The sequence below is a fragment of the Juglans regia genome, chromosome 7 (genome assembly GCF_001411555.2).
Source record: "Juglans regia cultivar Chandler chromosome 7, Walnut 2.0, whole genome shotgun sequence".
Classification (NCBI taxonomy): domain Eukaryota; kingdom Viridiplantae; phylum Streptophyta; class Magnoliopsida; order Fagales; family Juglandaceae; genus Juglans; species Juglans regia.
In genome coordinates, this window is record NC_049907.1 from 18,105,485 (window position 1) to 18,127,275 (window position 21,791).

Here is a 21,791-nt window from a genome sequence, read left to right on the forward strand (position 1 = left end):
GTCTTGCTTAGGGGGCCCAAAGTGCCCTCTAGTGTGTTTTGATTTTTTTTGTTCTTATAATTTTAACACGTGCATGACACAAATTCACTAACGGTAACTTTTTTAAACATTTAAGGAAAAAAAAAAAACTAGGAGGCACTTTTAGTGGGCACATTTGGTAGCCACCCAAGCATTTTCCTAATTTTATCCCTTTCATCATGCATATTTTATGTTATAACAAAGATATTCACTAGGCTATATTACTATGTATTGAATTCTGTAAATGAGACAGACTCTTGTGTTTGAACTTGTCTTTAGTTTTTTAGAATCATTTATCACTGCAAAATATGTTGTTGTGGATTTAAGCCTCTTGCCTTCACAATCATTTTGAGTTTCTCTATCCATTTAACTTGTTTCAAAATGGTTTACTGAAAATAATACAATTAACTAAAGTAACTAATAATTATTGCGGTTTTTGTAGGGAAGACAATGCTTATGGATATGTTTTATAGTGCCAGAATTGTTACTTAAACATCGAAGAAGGTATCACTTTCATGAAGTGAGCTTTTGTTTATGTTTTCACATCACCTGGTCCAAGTATGATGATCATCATTCTTGCATCCTATATGGTCTATTGAAGATATGGCATCTGACTATAGTATTCTTGAACACACATGGAGTAAGTTATGTTTGATTTTTATTTTCTTATGCTCAGGCAATGCTTAAAATTAATGAACATATGCATAAGATATGGAAGAGCCAGGTGGAAGAAAAGTCTTTGCAGTCTAGCGTTTCTAGTTGGATTATGAATCTTCCATTTGATACAAAAGTTAAGGAATGGTTGGTTGCAGAAGAAAGATACAAGCAAGACATATAGATGAAAAATATTCTCACTGCTATAGCAGACAAGTTTCTCAAATTGAGTTGTCACAATTGTAATACTTTTGGTTTGGTTGGATAAACTGTATGTAAATAACATGTTGTATGGAATATATTGTTATTGAATAGATCAACTGTAATAGTACTCCTATGTTTTGGTCATAATGTACAAAAAGGGTATTTGTAGGTTCATTAAATTAACCTTTGTAATGAAAATAGCTTGTGCACATCTCATGAATGATTTCAGTTTTGATTCCATTGTTGCTAATGGTGCAACATGAACCTAACTTTACTTGCATTCTCAGGTTCATAGTACCCATTTTTAAGAGAAGATTGGTATCGGAGTATGGCTCTTGTCCCTACGAGCAGGTGATCAACATGTTAGGTGATAAAGGGGTAAGGCACATGTGTAACATGGTGAGACACATATGTCGGACGGATTCATCATATGTAATGGGTAATCTGTCATGAGTACAGTTACACGGTGCTTGAGCCTCAGAGTTGGCTTAGAGCTGTGTGGCTTGGATGGATGGAAATGAAGATTAGAATGGGCTAAGGTGCATGAAGGTAGTGACGGGCATATTATCTAGGATTGGGATGCGTGATTCCATCGATCAGAATCATGCGTCGGAATATGGTTGTAAGAAGAGTAAAATGAATGTCTTAGTGTCTTAATCCTAAGGTGAATCATGGGTTCACTTTAGTGGATGAGCACTCAAGGCAAGACTTTGAGTTGGAAGATGTGGTGACCGTAAGTGGTCCCGAAGGATTTAACATAGTAAAGGGCACGTAAGTGCATGGGTTAGAAGGAGAGTGTTCCAAGTATAGCGTAGTTCTATTTATAGTTCAAGTTGCTTATGCATTAGATAGAGAATGACGCTAATGTATGTGTATGTATGTAGGTTGCCATCTAACAAGCACATGAATGGACTGCATGATATGCAAATAGCATGGAGTCCAGGTAAGTGTTACATTCATACTCTTCTAGAGTCTTTATAAGATAAAAGAAAATGAAAACGAAAGCTTTTCTTTTATGACGATTTAAGAAAAGACTAAAGACGCTTTAAAAAAGAAAATGCTAAGTGTTCAAATGTATAAGTATGTACGGCCCCTCCTTGGCAGCCCTTGTTTACGCACCCAAAGTATTAATTATACGCATGTAAATGGATGACTACACGCTGTATCTATTGTATGTATTTTCTAAGAAAATCCATAAACTGATGAAAATGCATGAAAGGCAAGAAAGCGGATGCTTTTGTGGATCCTACGAACCGACGCTCTCATATGCGCCACGGGGTGATGCTCGTGGATGCCATGATTGACGACGTTCAAGGTGACGCTTATGGATGCCACAAAAGTTGACGTTTAAGCCCATGTATGTTCTTAAATGAAGTTTTCCACGAACAAACTGTTAAAAAAAGGATAGGACTGAATGAATTGAAAGACAAAAAGACGATTTTCGGGCTTACGCCCCAAACGATGTTTTCTCATGAAAAGAAATGTTTTCTCAAGAAAAGAAAGGACTGTTAAATGAAAGAATGAACTGAATGAAAGCTCCAGATCTTTCGAGCTGACATGAATGAATGAAAGTAAGAAAGAAAGAAATGAAAGCATGAATGTATGAAGATACGTAACGGCCACATGAATGAATAAAAAGGGTACCAATGAATGGGCAGATTGCAATGCCGGGTAAGTAATACTGGAAGTGCACCCAGTGCGGCCCCCTATGAAAGGGATTCTCAACCCGTGGCCACGAGTGGAATCCGGGTCTAAAGGAAGACTACTAACCCCAACACACACAGGACGTAGCAGTGTGTACTGGCCTATGAAAGTGATAAGAACGAATGGATGTATGCATGCATGTATGAACATACGAATGTACGAACCTTTAAGAAATGAAGGCACTGACGGGGGATACGTTTTAAAGAAAGGAATGCCTTTTTAAAAGAAAAGCTCGTCCAGGGACGTTTTCAAAAGAACGCACGTATGCACGAACTCTTGAAGAAATGAAGGCACTGACGGGAAAAATGTTTTACGAAAAGGATGCTCATGTTTAAAAGAGAAAAATCCCGTCCAGTGACGTTTTCAAACGAACGCACATATGATACGTATGCATGCACGTAATAGTATGTACGAGTGATGAATACATGAATGAAAACCCATGTTGCTATATTTTAACTGTATGAAGTAATACTTACGAGTCTTCGACTCATTTTAGTTTTTATGCATGTCCCTCCCCCCACAGGAACTGCATGGTCAGGACAAACACGGCCCATGGGGAAGAGCATGGAAGTCTAGGCACGAGTTTTAAACGTACGAGAGGCCTTTTTATTATAAGATTTATGTTTTCTGCTATAAACTTCTTTTATTATCAAAGCACATTTTAATTTATAAACGTGGAATCTCTCACCCTGGGTATGCAAGTGAAAAGTTTTAAATCGGACGGTAATTACCGTTGTCCTTTAATAAAAATATTTTGTAAAAAGTTTCACCACAACGACAGGCTTTACACACGGTGGCGTGGGCAACATTGTGGAGTATGTTGTCGTTGCACGATTACTGATTAGGCTTGGTGGTTTGTGCATGAGAGACTCGACAGTGTTGGGTCATGGATGGTTTTCGTCGTGCATGAGACTTTGGTCACTGTGGTGGTTGTGACGTAGAATCTAGCTTGGTTGTGGGGCTTCCCTGTGGTGTTGAGGCTTGGCAGCGACGTAAGGCTTTGGTCACTGCAACGAGGGAAGAATTGCGATGAGACTAGAATTGCAATGAGACTAGCATTTGCGATGAGTTTGCAATAAACTCATACCCATGCACATGCCGATTCCTCTCTCTTTTCTCCACCGTTCTTGAGCCTAAGGAATCCTAAATTATTTTTTGCTACACAGAAGCCTTCGCCATGGTAGCCTCAGTCCAGCCACCAGTTTTGTCGCATTCTCTCCTTTCTCTCGGTGAGTCTGTCACATGGCTTTTCGCTGAAGTGAATCTATTTTTACCTCTCGATGAGATATGCAACTAAAAGCATCTCTCTTCTTTGTGATATAAAAGAAAAAAGCATAAAACCATCCCTATGTAAAGCATAAAAACAAATATGACCAGACTCGTTTATTTTTATAGATGAGATGAGTTGAGATTAAAGTTAAAAAGCTGAATAAAATATTATTAGAATATATTTTTTAATATTATTTTTATTTTAAAATTTGAAAAAGTTGAATTGTTTATATAATTTTATATTGGAAGTTGAGAAAATTATAATGATTAGATGAGATGGGATGAGATGTTTTCTGAAAATAAACAAGACCAAGTTTTACTTCTTTATGGATAAAATACGTTCATTTTTTTTTTGTTTTTTTAAAAGTGAATACTTTATTCTTTTGAAGACCTTATTATTTATTGCTCTTGAATTCAAAATCATGACGAAAAGTGATTGCTTACGAGATTTGGGCTTGATTTCACTTGAATTTGTTTTAGTTTGGATTACTATAGTAAATTGCAAAGGATTTGATTTAAGCATTTTGCTACTTATTTTAATAGATTTATATAAAATATAACTATTCACTAAGTTATAATTCAAAAATAAGATATATTAAGAATATTTAAATAAAATTATTATTAGTTCTATATAAAAAACTCAACTTTTTAAATTATTTTCTACAATATAATCAGCTAGTGATACAAATTTTTAGAAACTTAGTGGCATAAAGATCATGTTTAAATATTTATTTTTTGGGATCTCAAGCTAAGTTGAGTTCTTCGTGAATCGAGTGTGAGATTATGGACCACTGACTTTAGAGAGTTCTTATAGCTATCCATTTTAGGTTAATACTTCATAGTTCATAGTTCATAGGTTAATAGTTTTCGCACACACCACTGAAAAAAATGGTTAAATTTGGATAATTGAAAGCAGTGAATACACAAGTATTTGATTAATGGTTTTATTTTACTTCTTGATTTGGTTGGTAGGTTTGTTGGCTTTAATGTCCATCTTTAGTGGGTTGTACAAGGTTTCAGTATTAGACATATGCATATGTTTCAGTAAACTCAAGTCACGCAAGAGATGGTGGAGGACAAAAGCTGTGGCGAGTGAATCGGCTCTGCAATGTTTTGGTTAAAAAGAATTTTGTATTCAGATATATACTAAATCCAATTTTATAACCTACATATTCAGATATATATAGATTCGGATATATTTTACAATCACTTCTTTATTTTATGACAATCCTCACATTACATGAGTTATAGGCTCGTTTACAATAAAAATAATTTATTTTAATAAAATATAATCATAATTTCCATCATAAATAAATAGTCATAAGTGTTTTTTGGTAGTGTGTATATATATATATATATATATATATATATGTATGTATATATTGAAAACTATGTATAAGGGTGATGCTACACTCACTAGAATTCTCACCGAACAATCAAAATAATTTTAACTATTTTTTCAAAACAATTTTAAAGCACTCTGAGGGTGAAGATGACTACATGAAGAGAATGTGTTGTAAAATGCTTATTAAGTTTGAAAAATATTGGTCCGAGTTCAATGTGTTGTTGGCTATAACAGTTATATTGGATCCTCGATACAAGCTTCATTTTGTTGATTTTTCTTATACAAAGCTTTATGGAGAATGTTCCATAGAGTATATGAATGTTCGGAGCAAAATGTCATCTCTTTTAATGGAATATGGTTCTTCTAGTGTTCCCACAATGACATGTTCTACCACGACTTCTGATAGCACTGTTACTAGAGAGGAAAGTCAGTCTTCATATGATAATTTTTTATTGGAGGTAATACCAAATAATATTTTTTGTTTAATGATTTATGTTATATTGTTGTTTCATATCACATATTGACTTGAAAATATTTTTATTTATTTTTGTGTACAAGAATTTGATACATTAAGATCTGATGAACTTTCTGGCTATATGAAAAAAGTCAATTGGATCTTTACTTGGATGAACCTAGGGCAGAAAGAGATGCAAAGATTGATATTCTTTCATTTTGGAAAGAAAATGAATTTCGTTATCCTGATCTTGCTCGTATGGCTCGTGACATTTTGAGTGTTCTAGTTTCTACAATTGCATCTGAATCTACTTTTAGTGTTGGTGGGCGTATTATTGATCAGTTTAGAAGTGCACTAAAAGCAGATATTGTTGAAGCATTAGTTTGCACTAGAGATTGGTTATATGGCGAGGAGCAAGGTAATATTATTTTTATTTTATTAAATAAATGACTGTAATTTTTCAATAATATAAAACTTTACTAATGTCTTTTTTTTTAATAGAAACACAAGTAACTTCTAGAAACACAAGAATAAGTTAAATTGGATGAGTTAACTGAAGATGTAATAGAGTTGGAGAACAACAAGGGCAAGGGCTTGGAGGACGCTCCACCTCATTATTTAACTTCTAGATTTGTTTAGATTTGTGTTTTTAATTTTTATTATATTTGGGATTGTAATATTAATATATTACTATGTGTGTTTTGTTTATTATATTTGAGATGTAATTTTAATATATTGTTATAATGTGTGTGGATATTTGTTTGGATTGTAATTTTAGACTTGTAGTTATTTTTTTGTAGATATTATTTATATTTAAAATTTATAATGAGGTAAAACGGAACAAGTCGTGTCGTGTCGTATCGTGTCGTGTCTATTCAACCAAATAACGTAAACGGGTTGGAACGGGTCGTGTCAACCCGTTATCAAACCATGTCATATTCGTATTTAGAATTTTGACACGAAACCCTTAACGGATCGTATTCGTGTTGACTCATTAACTGTAATATATAGACTCTGACACGACACGAACACGACCCGTTAACACGATTTGACATCCCTACGCATCTCCCTGCACACAGTACAAACTCACAATTAACATAGATCTCTGTACACCCCGCAACCAACAAATTGATATGCAAATCTAACAAATATAAAGTTTATTTACTGTATTATATTTTGGGCAGACAAAGAATCTCCTTCCAGGATTTTTCTTAGTGCAGGACGTCTTTAGTGGTGTTTTCAAACCACACCAACAAGTTGGTGATTCTATGGCATCATCATTAACTAAATCTGATGATTGGGATGATGCCATGCGTGATTCTGAAAAACCAAGCCATGGATATCTTGTATTAGTCAAACCATGCATATTTATAATTGGTAAGCTAAGTCAAGGAAAAAGAAGAAGAAAGAGGCAGGCGCAATCCTTGGATGAATACAGAGGATCTGTTTTGATAAGCACTCAGTGACTAACAATTAAGCAAGTCTAACTGACAAGGAAAAAAAAAAATCAGAGATTAAAAAAAAAATTGTATTTGCTCCAAGACTCAACTGGACAAAGCAGATTTGAAATCAAAACAGGTGGGCTAAAAAAATTCTGAAATGAAAAGTGATGCTTAGAAATAATAATAATAATAAATTAGTGTATTTGATTTATCCATTTATTTCTATTTGTTGAGCCCTAAAGGTAATGCATGTAAAGAAATATGCACACTTATCTCACAACGATCCCACGTTTACAAAGTTTAATTGAGAACTTTTGCTTACATAATTTACAATGGTTGCTAGAGATTTTCACAAATAAATTAGAAATCTTGATATTCTTTTATCTTAAACTCATTCTTTCTTTCCCATAACTTTATTTTTGTGAGTAATGTTTTTCATCTTAGATTTTATCATTCTAATTATATTAGTTGATATGACATAGGTGTTAGTAGAGATGATAAATGTAGGAGGAAAAAACAAGATTTCTCTTTTTAAAAAATAAAAAATAAAAAAAGATAATGAATAGAGGAGAAAAACTGAGACATGCGATCCTAATGTATAAAATTATGAAGTTTATAAACGTTATTTTTAATTATTATTTATTATTTTCGATTATACACGTACGTACAGTATATTTTACGATTGTTCATTTAAGTAGTTGATGCACATTGAATTAGATGACATGTTAGATGGCTAGTAGAGAACAAATCCACATTGAATGGCCCTACATTTGCAAAATATTGCATACTTCAAGTGCATGGCCATCAGTTTAAGTGACCCAAACACAACTTTTGCAAAGAAATTAGAGAGGACTAAGCAAAACAGGTGGGCTGGGTTCAGCACAAAATGCAGAATATGGATGGGTTACTCTAAAAGCATAAGATTATTTACATTCACACATACACATTAATGGTACTAAAAGAAATTGTATTATAGTTACATGTTGCTTTTAGGTGTTATTACTAGAGCCTCTTTATGGTGGGCGTTCTCTTCTCTTAACTTGTCACTTCTGCTTCTAGCTCAACTGTGTATGCCTATATTGTAAACTAAATTAGATGCTACATATATAGGAATCTCATGCTCTAAGTTTGATAATAGCATAATCGCAACACTTTGTAAATATCATTAATCTAAACTCAGGGGACAAATCAATGATTTTTCAAATAATTCCATTTGAGGGACAAATACAAAGTTTGACAATAGAAACTAATTTTTCTCTTATCGGTGAACTCTACAATTCCAACACACATCCCTCAGAATCCATTGTTCATCAAATAGAAATTCAGTACACTAACATTTACAATTTTCTTATGATTCTTCACAAGGATTCAAAGTAAAGTTATTAATCAGAGTTCAAAAATATATAAGAAAATATAATAATCAGAGAACTAACCTGATTTTGAAACTCGGCCCGATTGATGATTATGCCAAATTGTTTTAGGTTAGGGTTAGGGTTAGGGTTCAGGTTAGGGTTAGGGTTATGGCTTCACATTTCAGATATGGTGTTTGAATAGGACAAGGCTTCGTGTTTGAAGACAACAGGACTCCATGGGTTTCGTGGTTTGTGGTTCGCTGCAGAAGACCTCTGTGGTTTGGTGAAGACGATAGGGCTCCGTGGTTCGATGAAGACGATAGGGCTCCGTGGTTCGTGGTTCGCTGCAGAAGATGAAGTGGTTCCGTAGGTTCAATTCTTCGTGGTTGGGTGAAGATGATGGGAATCAATGGGGAGAAGCGGGAGAAATTTTTGTTGTGAAAATGAAAAATGAGGGAATTGCGAGATTTGGGTTTCATTGCGAGATTTGGGTTTCATTTCAAATTGGGACGATGACGTTTCGAAATCGTGCCACGTAAGACACAGTTATGCGCCGGTTTCCTGTACGGTTGTAAGTAGCTTTTTTGTAATAATATTCCTATATGGAGGGATAGAGACCCTTTAATTTTTAATTAATCTATTTTTAACCAGAAATTATGACAATTAGCATTTTGACCACAGACATGGGGCCGGGAAAGGCGTAGCATGGAACCAAAAGTTTTTCGAGAGTGGAGTAAAATAGGATAGATCTGATTAACATAAATCTCCATTAATATTGATGTAAAACTAGAGGGCCGGGGGTGTTAATACCATGCAGTATTTTTTTCTTCATTTTTAATTTTATTAATTTTAATTATATTCATTGATTATTCATTTTAAATGATCGAATAGTCACCAATTATTTTTAATAAGAAAAAAGGGTAGAAGAATAATCGGAGGTGAATTTACTTTTTTATTAAGTAGAGTCATTTTTATTTGATTTGTAAAATTTAAATTTTAAAATATATCTTCTAAATTAAGTTATATTACGAGAATAGTACGTAGTCTAAAGACTTTGAAATTAAAATTACTTTTTTTAAAATTTTTATTTCGGTGGCAGCAATCTATCCATTTGAAACTGAAAATAAAAAAGGAGATAGACGACAAGAAAGTAGAAACTTCTCAAGTCGAATAAAATGATATATATATATATATATATATATATATATATATATATATATATATATACTAGCGGTGAAGTTACGTGCGAGACACGTTTGTCCTGTATTTAATTGTTCTAAAATATAAACATATAGTGTAGAATAAGAGAATTTAATGATAAGGTCTATGCGAATAAAATAATATAGATTATTCTAATTAGAAACTACTAATTTAAATAGTAATAAGTTTAAACAAACTATAAGTTCAAGTAAATTTGGAAGACAAACTAATTCAAATTACAGTTTATTTTTTAAACGACTAAATATTACATAATTGTTTTTTTTATATTATTTATATTAAATATGCAATAGCTTATAATTATTAATTTTTGACACCTTGGAGTAATTCTACCAATCATTGCACATATACTGATGGTTAAATACATTGGGTTTGAAGTCGTTAAATTTTATTTATTTTTATTTTTTATTATTATTTTTTTTTATTCTGTTTGATTCCTAGCTATTGGAAATGAATCCATTTAAGATGAGAATGCTGGAAATTTTATTTGTTTCAAAATAGTTGACATGCAGATAATTTTTTTATATTTATTTGTCTACTATGATATTGATGTTATTAGGGACATTACTGAATTTTCCATCTAGATTTATTTTCTATCTAAACATTATGTATTAATAATAAATAATGAGATGTTTTTCAACATATATTATTTTTTTGTAGTGAATTTATAATGATTTTTAATATTGATGTTATTAGAGACATTACTGATTTTTTCATCTAGAGCTATTTTTTATCTAAATATTCCTCTTTACATTATATTATATATTCAGTTTTATAGAAAGAAAAAAAAAATTGACTATTATTTATTAACAAATAACAAATAATTAGATATTTTTTAACTTGTATTATTTTTTTGTATTGAATTTATAATGATTTTTACTATGATACTGATCTTATCTATAACCTCGATGATGAGTTCATTGCATCAAGCAAATTTGCTGACTCATTCCTCATTTAAATACGATGATATAATTGGTGTGGCTCATATATAATTAAAATGCAGTTATATATATATATATATATATATATATATATATATATATTCAAGATTCGAACAATTGAGTCCATATTTTCTATGTAAAATATATTTATGGATTAATTGTGTTGTTGGTGATATATTTCTTCTGCATCATGATATTAAGAGTTATTTTATTATTAAATATGTGTATAGAGGATATCATCTACAGAATTTAAATGATAAGATTTACTCTCTTGGGCCAACATCTGTTTGATGTGTCACATTAACTGAAAGATTTTTTTGTCTTGACCTATATATAATTAGCATTTCATTTGCAATTATTCAACTTAGGATTCTCAAGTTAAAATTTAAGATCTCGACTTTGATATTATCTCCATTTATTTGTTAAATAAGAAGTTTTATTACATAAAACATCATAGGTATAATAAAGTCCTATACATGCTTGAATTAAATCTCTAAAGTTATTTTCTATCTAAACATTCATTCGTACATTATATTATATATATTCAGTTTTATGCAAAAAAATAAAAAATAAAAAGAAAAAGAAAGAATTGACTATGATATTAGGAACATTACTGATTTTTTCATCTAAAGTTATTTTCTATCTAAACATGACTATGAAAAAGAAAGAATTGACTATTATTTATTAATAACAAATAATTAAATATTTTTCAACATATATTATTTTTTTTACTGAATTTATAGTGATTTTTTTTTTTCCTCAGGTTCTCTCTCGGTGGCCCGAATCTTCCTCACCGTCAGTTTTGCTTCAGCCCAGCGCGGCGCCGCCGTGCGCCGGCCAGTCTCACCGCCACCACCGGGGAGTCCCTCTCACGCCGACGACCACCCGAGGCACCATAGATGTCCCCCACGAGCAGCCGTAGGTCTCCCCCGCGGAAACCCATCCGAAATGGGTTTTTCCCATTTCTCTCAACCGGCGCCGCCATACGCGGCCAGCTACCGTCACGACCACCACAGCGACTCCCCTTCACGCCGACGACCAACCCAGCCACCAACGATGTCCCCCACGCGCAGCCCTAGGTCTCCCCCGCGGAAACACATCCGAAATGGGTTTCTCCCATTTCTCTCAACCAGCGCCGTTGTAGGCGGCCACCCAGGCCACCAGACCTCCACCACTTCACACCGGCGACAATCTCTACCAGACCTGGCGACCACGAACTTCCCTTTCCCTCTCCGTCGCACACTACCATTAACACGCAGACGGCAACTCTCTCTTCCTCTCGTCAAACCAAAAACAAACACAGAGGAAACAAATATGCGAGAAAGATGAAAAACAACATGCAGAAGTGAAATTAAGAATTTTTGCATACCAAACGGTGAGAAGAAAACTCTCAAACAGCACCGGAAGAAATATTTCTTCCTCAATGAACGATAGAAGTGAAATGAACGATAGAAGTGAAATATTTCTCAATGCAGAAGTGAAATGAACGATAGAAGAGGACGATGCCGTTTAATCCATTGAACCACTGTTCATTACTGTAGATCTTATAACCACTTTTAAGATATAAGGGGATATATTTTATGATATGAATAAACTTATTAAAATATAAGAACAATATTTCTGTACGTTTATATATATGCGGCTGGTCGTACGCTGGTCGTGCCATAAAAACGACTAGCTAGAATTTTCAAGGGAAAAAGGAAAAAACAGTGATGCGAGATAACTTGAGGAGCAAGTCAGAAGAATATGTATAGGTCGACCTTTGTCCTTCTGCATGCGAAGAGTATGTGTTCGAGGTAGCGTGGATTAATAAAACGTACTGACAGAGTCATATGTATCCTTCTGCACGAAGCTACGTGGAGATTTCCTGAACTAATGATTCACTTTTATGGGGGATGACAGCTCTAGATCGACCATTGTCCTTTGCACACTTATTGCGGAGTACTGAAAGAGATAATTTTTAGTAACAAGAACTGCGTATAGTACTCTCCCAACTCACTACATAAAGGAATGCGTGCAGCTCCTCATGACGGTCATGGACTATGTCCCGAATCTATGCCTGAGACTATCTGGCCTAAAGCGTCGTCAGGTATAAACTGCATGCAAAGTTTCCTGCTAGCTAGGTTACGGTTATAAGTATTGCTGTAGCAGCTCAAAAGTAAATGCGCGTGGGTTTCTTCTTTTTTGGGATGCGATATGGGTTTGTTGTTGTGAGTTTACGAAAGCAGTAGCAGTGGTAACAAGTATGGGTTAGTGAGGCTTTCATGGACTTTCATCTCTTTAATACATAATATTAGGAACGTGCTGCACATCACTTAGGAAGTTTCAGTTGCAATAAGAAATGATTGCATGTGCGCAAATAAGCCATGAATAAATTATAGGACCCATTACTGAAAAATTGTAGGACAGGCGTATGAAAAAATGATTATGATGATTTTCACTGTTTGTTATGTTGATTCTGGTTTGAGTTTTTGCGTCATATTATACAATTGTTATACCCTTTCTGCTGATTTTTTTAATTTTTTTTAATTTTGTTAAACCAGAGAACTACATGATCATGGGGATTAAGTTTCTTTTGCTTGCAATCTGTATATGGTCTTTGCCAGACTCCTTGGTTTCTACAAATTCCTCTGATGGGCTTATTAGAATTGCTCTAAGGAAGCGTACTTTAGACCTTAAGAGTATAAATGCTGCAACAATCACCAGTCGAGAGGATCTTCTTCGAAGTGATCTTGGTCATTATAATAGTAATTTCGATGATCTGGAAGCAAATATAGTATATCTAAAGAATTATTTTGATACTCAATATTATGGAGAGATTGGCATTGGTACTCCCTGGCAAAGTTTTACTGTTGTCTTTGATACTGGCAGCTCCCATCTTTGGGTTCCCTCTTCAAAATGCGTTTTTTCTGTAAGTTTTGTGATAATCTGTAAGAGTTTGATATTCCTTCAATCTATCAAAGCTCTTTGTAAAGCATGACTCTATGCAGATCGCTTGCTATCTCCATTCTAAGTACAGGGCCAGGCTATCCAGTACCTATACTAAGATTGGTAAATTTGCTGGTCCATTACTTTCGCATATTTCTTTTTCTTTAAAACAGTTCTCTATCGTTATTTGAATACAAGTAATTTCGCTTGTATGAAATATTTTGTTATTACAATCATTCTTAAAATTTATTTTCAATTGTTTTTAGGAAAACATTGCAAAATCCCCTATGGGTCTGGATCTATTTCTGGCTTCTTCAGCCAAGATGATGTCAGAGTTGGGGACGTCCTCGTTAGAAATCAAGTCGGGTTTGCTGGCTTGCCCAAAGCTTCATGTTTTAAATATTTATGTTTTTTTATTGCATTAATTTATGGTGATATCATATACTTCAGGAATTCGCTGAGGTTACTGGAGAAGGCTTTTTCACATTCTTAGGCACTGAGTTTGATGGAATACTTGGCCTTGGGTTTCGGGAAATGGCTGTTGGGCTAGTAACACCAGTGTGGTACAGTTTTCACCTGGTTTCGTGCTCACCTATAACACCCCCACCCCCTCTCCAGTCATATTGATGCATCTGATTGACTTTATCTTTCAATTAAAAGCTATTTTCCATTTGTCTGCTTTGAACACACAAATTTCCTTTATGGGGTACAGGTATAATATGTTTGAACAACATCACATAAGCCAGAAAATGTTCTCTTTTTGGCTTAATCGAGATCCAACATCAAGATTGGGAGGTGAGGTTGTCTTTGGAGGTCTTGATTGGAGGCACTTTAGGGGTGACCATACTTACGTCCCTTTGACTCGCAACGATTACTGGCAGGTCTATAAAATTAAGTTGTTTCTCAACTTTGGTATCTTCTTATTGTCTGCCAGTCTGGTATCTAACTTGAAATACATTCATCTATCCAGATTGAGATGGGGGACATTCTTATTGAAAATGACTCAACAGGTTTACTTGCATTTCCATTCCCTTTGGTGTTCAGCTGTATTTGATTTTGTTACTCTTAATGAGTGGGATTGAATATATGTTGTGAAATTAAACTTTCTGAAGATTGAATGAGGTCTAGTGAACAATACAGCCATGCCAATAAAAGAGGCCTGTGCCTTTCTAATCTAGCAAGCCAAAATACTTCCTAAAGCATCTACAATATATGAAAAGATTAATGAAGAAGAGATCTTTGGCAGTTTCCATTGAATATATTCTCTTAATTTCAGTTTGACCAGGTGTGTTTTGACCCTTATAAACCTCTTTCCGTTTTATATGAAATAAGAAGAAAAACAAGCTCTTCGATTATTGTTTTCACAAAACGGCAAAGAAGGACAAAAGTCATTTCCTTTTTATTCACCTCACTCATGCATAATAAACAATGACAATTTGTAAAATCTCCAGGATTATGCAAGTACGGGTGTGCTGCCATTATTGATTCGGGAACATCACTACTTGCTGGTCCAACTGTATTAATACTTATACTGGCAAGCTCGATTCAATTTCTCCTTTTGCATTATTTTTCTTCTTTGTTGCATCCTAACTGGCCCTTTTTTTAGGCTGTTGTTGCTCAAATCAACCATGCCATTGGAGCAGCAGGATTCATAAACATGGAGTGTAAAAGTGTTGTTCTCAAGTATGGGAATATGATATGGGAATACCTAATAGAAGGGGTTGGTTTTTTTTTTTTACCCCTCCCCCCCACTCCCAGTTCTTTCAGTGATTATTACAGCTCCTTCCTAGATGATGAAAATTCTCTTTCCATATTTTCAGATACGGCCTGAGATAATATGTGTGGATCTTGGACTCTGTAGATACAATGAGTCTCGTCGTGTAAGGTATGTTCAACAATCAACTTGCTTTCTTTTTGTTGTTGTTGGGGAAGAGGGTAGACGAGTTTGACTTTATCTATTCATTCAGTTTTATTTGGGGGGTGCAAGATAAAAGAATAATTTATTCATTCTCAGATATCATTAGAAAAACCAAACTTAAAACCTTTGCAGCCTGAACATTGCATCAATGGTTCAAAATCGAACTCAGGAGGGGTCGTCCGTTGGTGAGAGTCCTTTCTGTACTTTCTGTGAGATGATTGTCTTCTGGGTTCAAGTACAGCTTAAACAACAGAAAGAACAGGAAAAGGTGTTTAAATATGTTGATGAGGTATTTTCTTTCTGAAAAATAGAATTCTGTCTTTCTAATCACCATGTTGTATCTATATACTGGGACTAACCGTTCTTTCTTATTTTTCTCTTTCCATTTTTTGCCTGAATCTTCCATGTGTTAAAGCTGTGTGAGATGCTCCCAAATCCTTTGGGAAAGTCATTTATCAACTGCGATAAGATGGCAGCCATGCCATACATTTCATTGACAATTGGAAACAAATCCTTCCCCCTCTCTCCAGAGCAGGTGTGCATCTTATTTTCGCGCATTGGTTGACTTCTTCATATTTGTATAATTTATTTGGAGGAACACATGATAGACCAATGCAAAGACATGCCATGCCTCATAATATTGGTCGTGGCCTTGTTAAAGCAACCATGATAAACCGGGGAATATAACAACTGGAAGTATTTAGCATACACTGTTGACTAATTGATACTCACAATGATGATTTTCCATTGCAACAAATAGATACAGGTTTACATGGGCTCAAGTTTTCCTCAGTGTTACCTTGGTCAAATTTGTAGTGCTTTGTTTATACCCTTTTTTTGCACAAGTAGCTTATCTTTATCAGAGAGAACTTAAATTTTGTCCATGAGAGCCTTTTGTTTGTGTGCAATCGGCAATCCTAGTAGAAAAGGGCATATTGTTTTCAATAATGTCTTACCGCTTTTGGAAAACTTACTCAGTACACGCTTAGAGTTGAAGAAGGCTGTTCCACTGTCTGCCTGAGCGGCTTTGTGCCTTTGGATGTGCCTACCCCTCAAGGTCCTCTATGGTAAGTCACTAATTTTGTTTTTTGTTTTTTATTCCTTCCAATGGTTGTCACTTCATAAATTTGCAGTCATAAACTTGCATGCAGTTGCCTATGCACCTAATTATACATTAAAGACAACATATTTCTTTAGATTTGTAATGCATCATTGTAGTCTGAATGTTAAGATGTATATGTGAATATAAAGTGTATAAAACATGACATGTATGCCCCGTGCAGGGTTCTTGGAGACATTTTCTTGGGAGCATACCACACAGTGTTTGATTTTGCTAATCTCCGGGTGGGATTTGCAAAAGCCGCATAGGATTGTTCGGTATTAAAGTTAAAGCAGGCAATGGTAAAAGCGATAGTAGAAGGTGTACTGTATATGACTCATTCAAATAGGTATACCGTATACATACCCTTTTGACTTCCAATGCAATAGGGCTTTGTGTAAATTAGTTAATTGCTATATATGTTTATGAATAAACGTGTCACAACTCAGCTTACGGTCACTAGATCTCATGTAGTCATATTTAATTAGAGAAGTTATAAACAGGTAGTAATATTAATTTGCTTTGCATTGTGCACCTACTCTTTCTTTCTTTTCTTAAATTGCCGAACTCACCGTCTTAGTTTAACCCTTAATTTTCAACCATTAACCTATTGCTAATTACTGTTTGGTAGAGCATTATTGGCCAAAACAACTTTCAAAGCAATTTTTATTTCTTTTTTTTTCTGCTGAAAACAACAGTACAAAGCTAGAAGAAGTGTTGGACCAGTCGGTATTAGAACCGCGGATATCAGATTCTTGTTTCTGAAAAGATTCAAATCTAAGTACACAAGGACAGATGAATCCATCAAGATGCACCTTAGGGTCACCCCTTAATTATGTGTAAGTGGGGGGGGCCCTGGAACGTACCCACGACCTACTACCACGTACAGTTTATGATGGTGGCATGCATATTCTCTTCATAACAGGCAAAATCATCAGCCATTCTTGTATATATAGAACGATAGTAATTTCTCCCTTCGTAAAATAATTCTCGTGTTGACGATGGAAAGTTCTGTTTGTTTGCCATTATCCTCTTATTCACATACGAGAGCAAGAGGTTCAATATTATGTACTTTACTACACCATCATCTCCAAGTCGATCGATCTCAAAGCCCAACAGCAATACAATTGTATTTTGTAGGTATCTCCACAGATTAAAATGCAGCAAGTACTTTGGGAAATCATTTAATAATCAACTCCCATGCACGGTCTTCAATGGATAGGCCTGTTGGACTTGTCTAGGTGCATTTCATATATCCCTAGGAGCTAGATTGTCATCTGTTGAGATCATATATTATAATTCATGTCTTGCTTTCTCCTCCTTGCTATAGTTTTTTATATGTAAGCAGTACTACAAGGTCTAAACGAGACATTTCAGGGTGATTGTATAATTCTACTTAGATTAATCATTATCTTAATTAAAGACATAATTATTACCCAATAGCCCAAACAATTTCCGGGGGGAACATCTTATTATATGAAACATGCACGTGTTCTTTCCTTGAAAGGCCGAGGCATCCAGTACTTTCTTATTTCGTCAATTACAGCAAGTAGTACTACTAATTAGTGGTGAAAGTGGTGCAAGACTGAGGAAATTGTGGGGAACCAGGCACTATTACTGGCATTTTAGGTGAATTACTACTGTCGCGTGCAGCATCAACGTGATCGGTACTGTGGTTGGAATTCTTGTTGTCCTGAGCTCCTGTACCCTGGATGATAGAGGAAACGGCTGCAGCTAGTGCGGCTGTGAAGTCATGGTCCGTGGCAATAGCTGCACCGACTGTATTCACCCCGGAACTGAGCTCCTCATGCTTCTCTGATGACATGCACAAGGGATGCCGTGCGAGTTGCTGTACTGGGTATCCATGCAATGGCAGATCACGGAAGAAGGATGCAGGGGAGGATAGTGAGAAAGGGGGGCGATGTTGGAACTTCATGATGGAGTGGTCATGATCAGGAACGTGCGTTAAGTCAAGTGTGAGCTTGGGATATGGTGCGGAGTAGGAAGTGGTGGCTATGGTACTAGAGGGATAACTAGGCATTGACGTGAAGAGGCCGGCCTTTGAAGAATTGATCATGTCGCTGGTGGTGGAGCCGGAAAGTAGCATGTTGGCCGCTGCTGATGTTGTTTTAGCCATGATTGTGGCTGCCGGTGGGAGAGGGTGGTTATGGTTTGCTTCATAGGTTGTTATGAGGACGGACGTGTCCTGTGCACACCTTTGGACCTGTCGACGTTGCAACATGGAACAATATCTCAAGTTGAGCGAGCACCTTACATACTCCAAAAACAAAACAAGGATCGATCGAGATCGAACACGAAGGAAAAAACAAAATACAATACAATACAATTGAATTTTATAACTGCTAATTATGTTAAAAAAAATAGTAATGAAGCTTTTAGAGAACAAAAATCCCTTGAATTTGGAGAGACACTACTCTAGCTCCTAGGATGCATGTTCATGAGTACTGCCCGAGAGCCAAAATAATTGCGATGATTACTGTTATATCTATAAAAAAAAATAAATTATATAAAAATAATCTCATAAATTGATATGACTTCATTTGATTTATTAGATATATTTTATAATAATCTAATAAATTATGTCACACCACATCAGTTTGTAAGATTATTTTTATATAATTCGATATATAGTAACCGGCTTGAATATACTATGCATGCCATGTACTGTCTCATTAACTAGAGATATGAGACACGTGTATATATCTGTGTGCTGGCATCGATCCAAGGTACCCAGTTTCCACTTAAAACTGGACTTATTATTCCCAATATATATTAAAGATTATTAATTAATTAATAATTACCTGCTTACGAACTGGACATCCAATGGCCATGGTGCAGCGATAGTAGGCACGTGGACAAGGGTTACCCTTTGCGGTCTTCTGACCATATTTCCTCCATTGACATCCATCACTCATCTGAAGTACACACATGACCAAATTCATTTCTAATTCCCAACTTAGTTCATCATCATGATATCAATTAATCCACAAAATAATCATAATATATAATATTAACATCGATTTTTATATACATGCATAAATAAAACATGATCATGAGTAAAAGATGCTAACCAAAGGTGCATTTGATCGTGCTCTTATGGACACCCTTGCCTTCTTACATGACACCTCGTGATCATGAGCTGGTATCTTCTCGGCCGGCTCTACGTTCTTTGTTCGTGGCTCCCAACGTAATTTTGATGTATGATGATGATCATGAACATCATTAACACCGCCATGATCATCATCATCCGCCGTCGAAATCTTATGTTTCCTTTCAATTTTATTAATCATGTCATGATCATCATGACGATCCATTTCTTGTTTCCAGTTGTCTGAACGAAAAGGTTCATTTATATCCAATAATAATGGAGTCGATGGCCTCCGGTCATCATGTACCAACGAACCACCCTTTTCATGTGTACTGTCATCGTCCTTCTGATAATTTAAACATGCTAAATTCATTAGTCCTACGCTTTTTTTCCCCATCAAGGCAGAAATATTAATATTGGATCAGTAAGTACGTACGTAGTTTCAACTTTGAACAGTTCCATAAAAAAATAAATAAATAAATAAATAAAATTGAACAGTATGATAATAGTGCAACATATATATATATATATATATATTTATATTTATATATAGAGCATTGTTATTCATAAGTCCATATATCACACACTATAATTTTTTTTATTTTTTTTTGAAGTTTTTTTTTGGTTTTATTATTCTTAAAATAATTAAATTATTCTATTCATAATTCATATACTACATATTTGATAAGAGAATAAAATTAAAAAAATTATAAAAAGAATAGTGTGTAGTGTATGAAATTTAAGAATAGAATTATATATATATATATTTATATATATATATATATATATATATATATATATATATAGCTAGCTAGTCGTGAGAGGCGGCTATGATCAATGACACGGATAATCGTTCAGAAGTAGTATGATATTAATGCAGTCGCCGGAAATCATGGAAGTAGTTATATAAATTGAATTGGAGTAAGATCATTAATGTTGCACCCTTTCCAATAGTAAGTTTTGACTTAAATGCATAAACATGACGTACGTACGTCTTTATTTATATTATATATATATATATATATTTAGCCTTGGAAGTAAGTTTAATTAATTAATGAATGAACCAAATTTACCGGCAGAAAATAGTGCTTGATGTTGGCCGCCCGTGGCTGCACTAAAAGTAGGAGATGACTCTGAAGAGCTGTGTAATTCTTGGTTGCTCGAGCCAACATTTCTTTCAGATTCCCATTTTCGTTCCTTGCCAGCTCAAGGTTTGCCCTTAGCAAGGTCAACTGAAAATCATGTGCAATTCCGTCAATATAATGCTTGCGACGGGGGAAAAAAACCCACCAAGTAATATATATCACTTATAATTTGCCATGCATGGATCCATCTAAATCAGGAGTAGAAAGAAACTCACTTGGTTTAAGGGCTGCTCTTGATCAAATTTACTTTCCTGTGTAACCTTATTTGGACTGGGAATTAGATCTTTCAATCCGGCCTGCAAAAAACCCCCCTCCTTTCAGATCATATGCATGCATGCATGCAGCTCGATCGCTAGCTCTATATATATTATATACATGATATATGTTCTGTGCATGAGATCAAACTTAAATACTATGTAAATTAAAGACATGTATGTATGTATGTGTGTGTATATATATATATATATATATATATATATATATATATGAAAAGGCAGATCTCTCGAGTCAAGAATCAAGAGCGAACTTACAATATCAATGGAGCACTCGGCCTTTGGCTTTAGGATTAATGGCGGTGCATCCTTGTCATCTTGGTGTGGTAGTGGTGGCCTTTTCTCAGTTACCTCGCAACAACGACTCCGTGCAAAGAAGTCATGAAATTCCTTGATCTGATGTGCAGATTTTGCATCCATGAAATTCTCTAGGACTGAATTAGTAATATTAATTGGCCGAGCAAGCTCATGATCTTCACCGGAGTGCGATGATGCCATGTCCCCGGAGAGTTGGGGTACAGATTTAAAGAATTTTGATCGAACAACTTATATATATAGAATTGATGGCAAGTTAGATACGTCCAAGCTAGCAGTACTGGTCTTTATTTGAAGTCTTCTCTTCCTTGTAAAGAAAATGGTGCTTCATAATAATTTTGAACAATAAAACAAATAAAAATATATATATAAAAAAGAAAAAAAATGGCATGGGTTGGTGTTTA

At 34.8% G+C, this 21,791-nt stretch overlaps 2 protein-coding genes across 5 annotated transcripts; one reads left to right on the forward strand and one right to left on the reverse strand.

Annotated features, from left to right (window-relative positions):
• The first annotated feature begins 12,304 nt into the window (after positions 1-12,304).
• On the forward strand, positions 12,305-17,630 carry LOC109005662 (aspartic proteinase-like). 4 transcript variants are annotated; one of them, XR_004801962.1, is made up of 15 exons: positions 12,305-12,690; positions 13,145-13,512; positions 13,592-13,652; positions 13,796-13,890; positions 13,980-14,092; positions 14,242-14,410; positions 14,500-14,539; positions 14,981-15,063; positions 15,136-15,249; positions 15,350-15,414; positions 15,580-15,736; positions 15,863-15,982; positions 16,426-16,514; positions 16,731-16,895; positions 17,245-17,630. XR_004801962.1 is itself a non-coding variant. In XM_018984680.2 (14 exons), the coding sequence occupies exons 1-14, from the start codon at positions 12,612-12,614 to the stop codon at positions 16,813-16,815; spliced, it is 1,638 nt and encodes a 545-aa protein (XP_018840225.2). In that variant the 5' UTR covers positions 12,305-12,611; the 3' UTR covers positions 16,816-17,062. The 4 variants fall into 4 exon arrangements, 3 of the variants coding, with proteins under 3 accessions (XP_018840225.2, XP_018840228.2, XP_018840229.2); XM_018984680.2 differs by lacking the exon at positions 17,245-17,630 and having other exon boundaries at positions 16,731-17,062; XM_018984683.2 differs by lacking the exon at positions 17,245-17,630 and having other exon boundaries at positions 12,307-12,690; positions 14,981-15,045; positions 16,731-17,062.
• Positions 17,631-17,703: 73 nt separating this feature from the next.
• LOC109005663 (probable WRKY transcription factor 47) lies at positions 17,704-21,683 on the reverse strand. The gene is made up of 6 exons (XM_018984688.2): positions 21,331-21,683; positions 21,016-21,096; positions 20,729-20,887; positions 19,639-20,001; positions 19,369-19,482; positions 17,704-18,770 (listed from the first exon to the last, which is right to left on the reverse strand). Exons 1-6 carry the CDS (start codon positions 21,568-21,570, stop codon positions 18,105-18,107), a joined length of 1,623 nt encoding a protein of 540 aa, XP_018840233.1. The 5' UTR covers positions 21,571-21,683; the 3' UTR covers positions 17,704-18,104.
• Between the last annotated feature and the right edge of the window lie 108 nt (positions 21,684-21,791).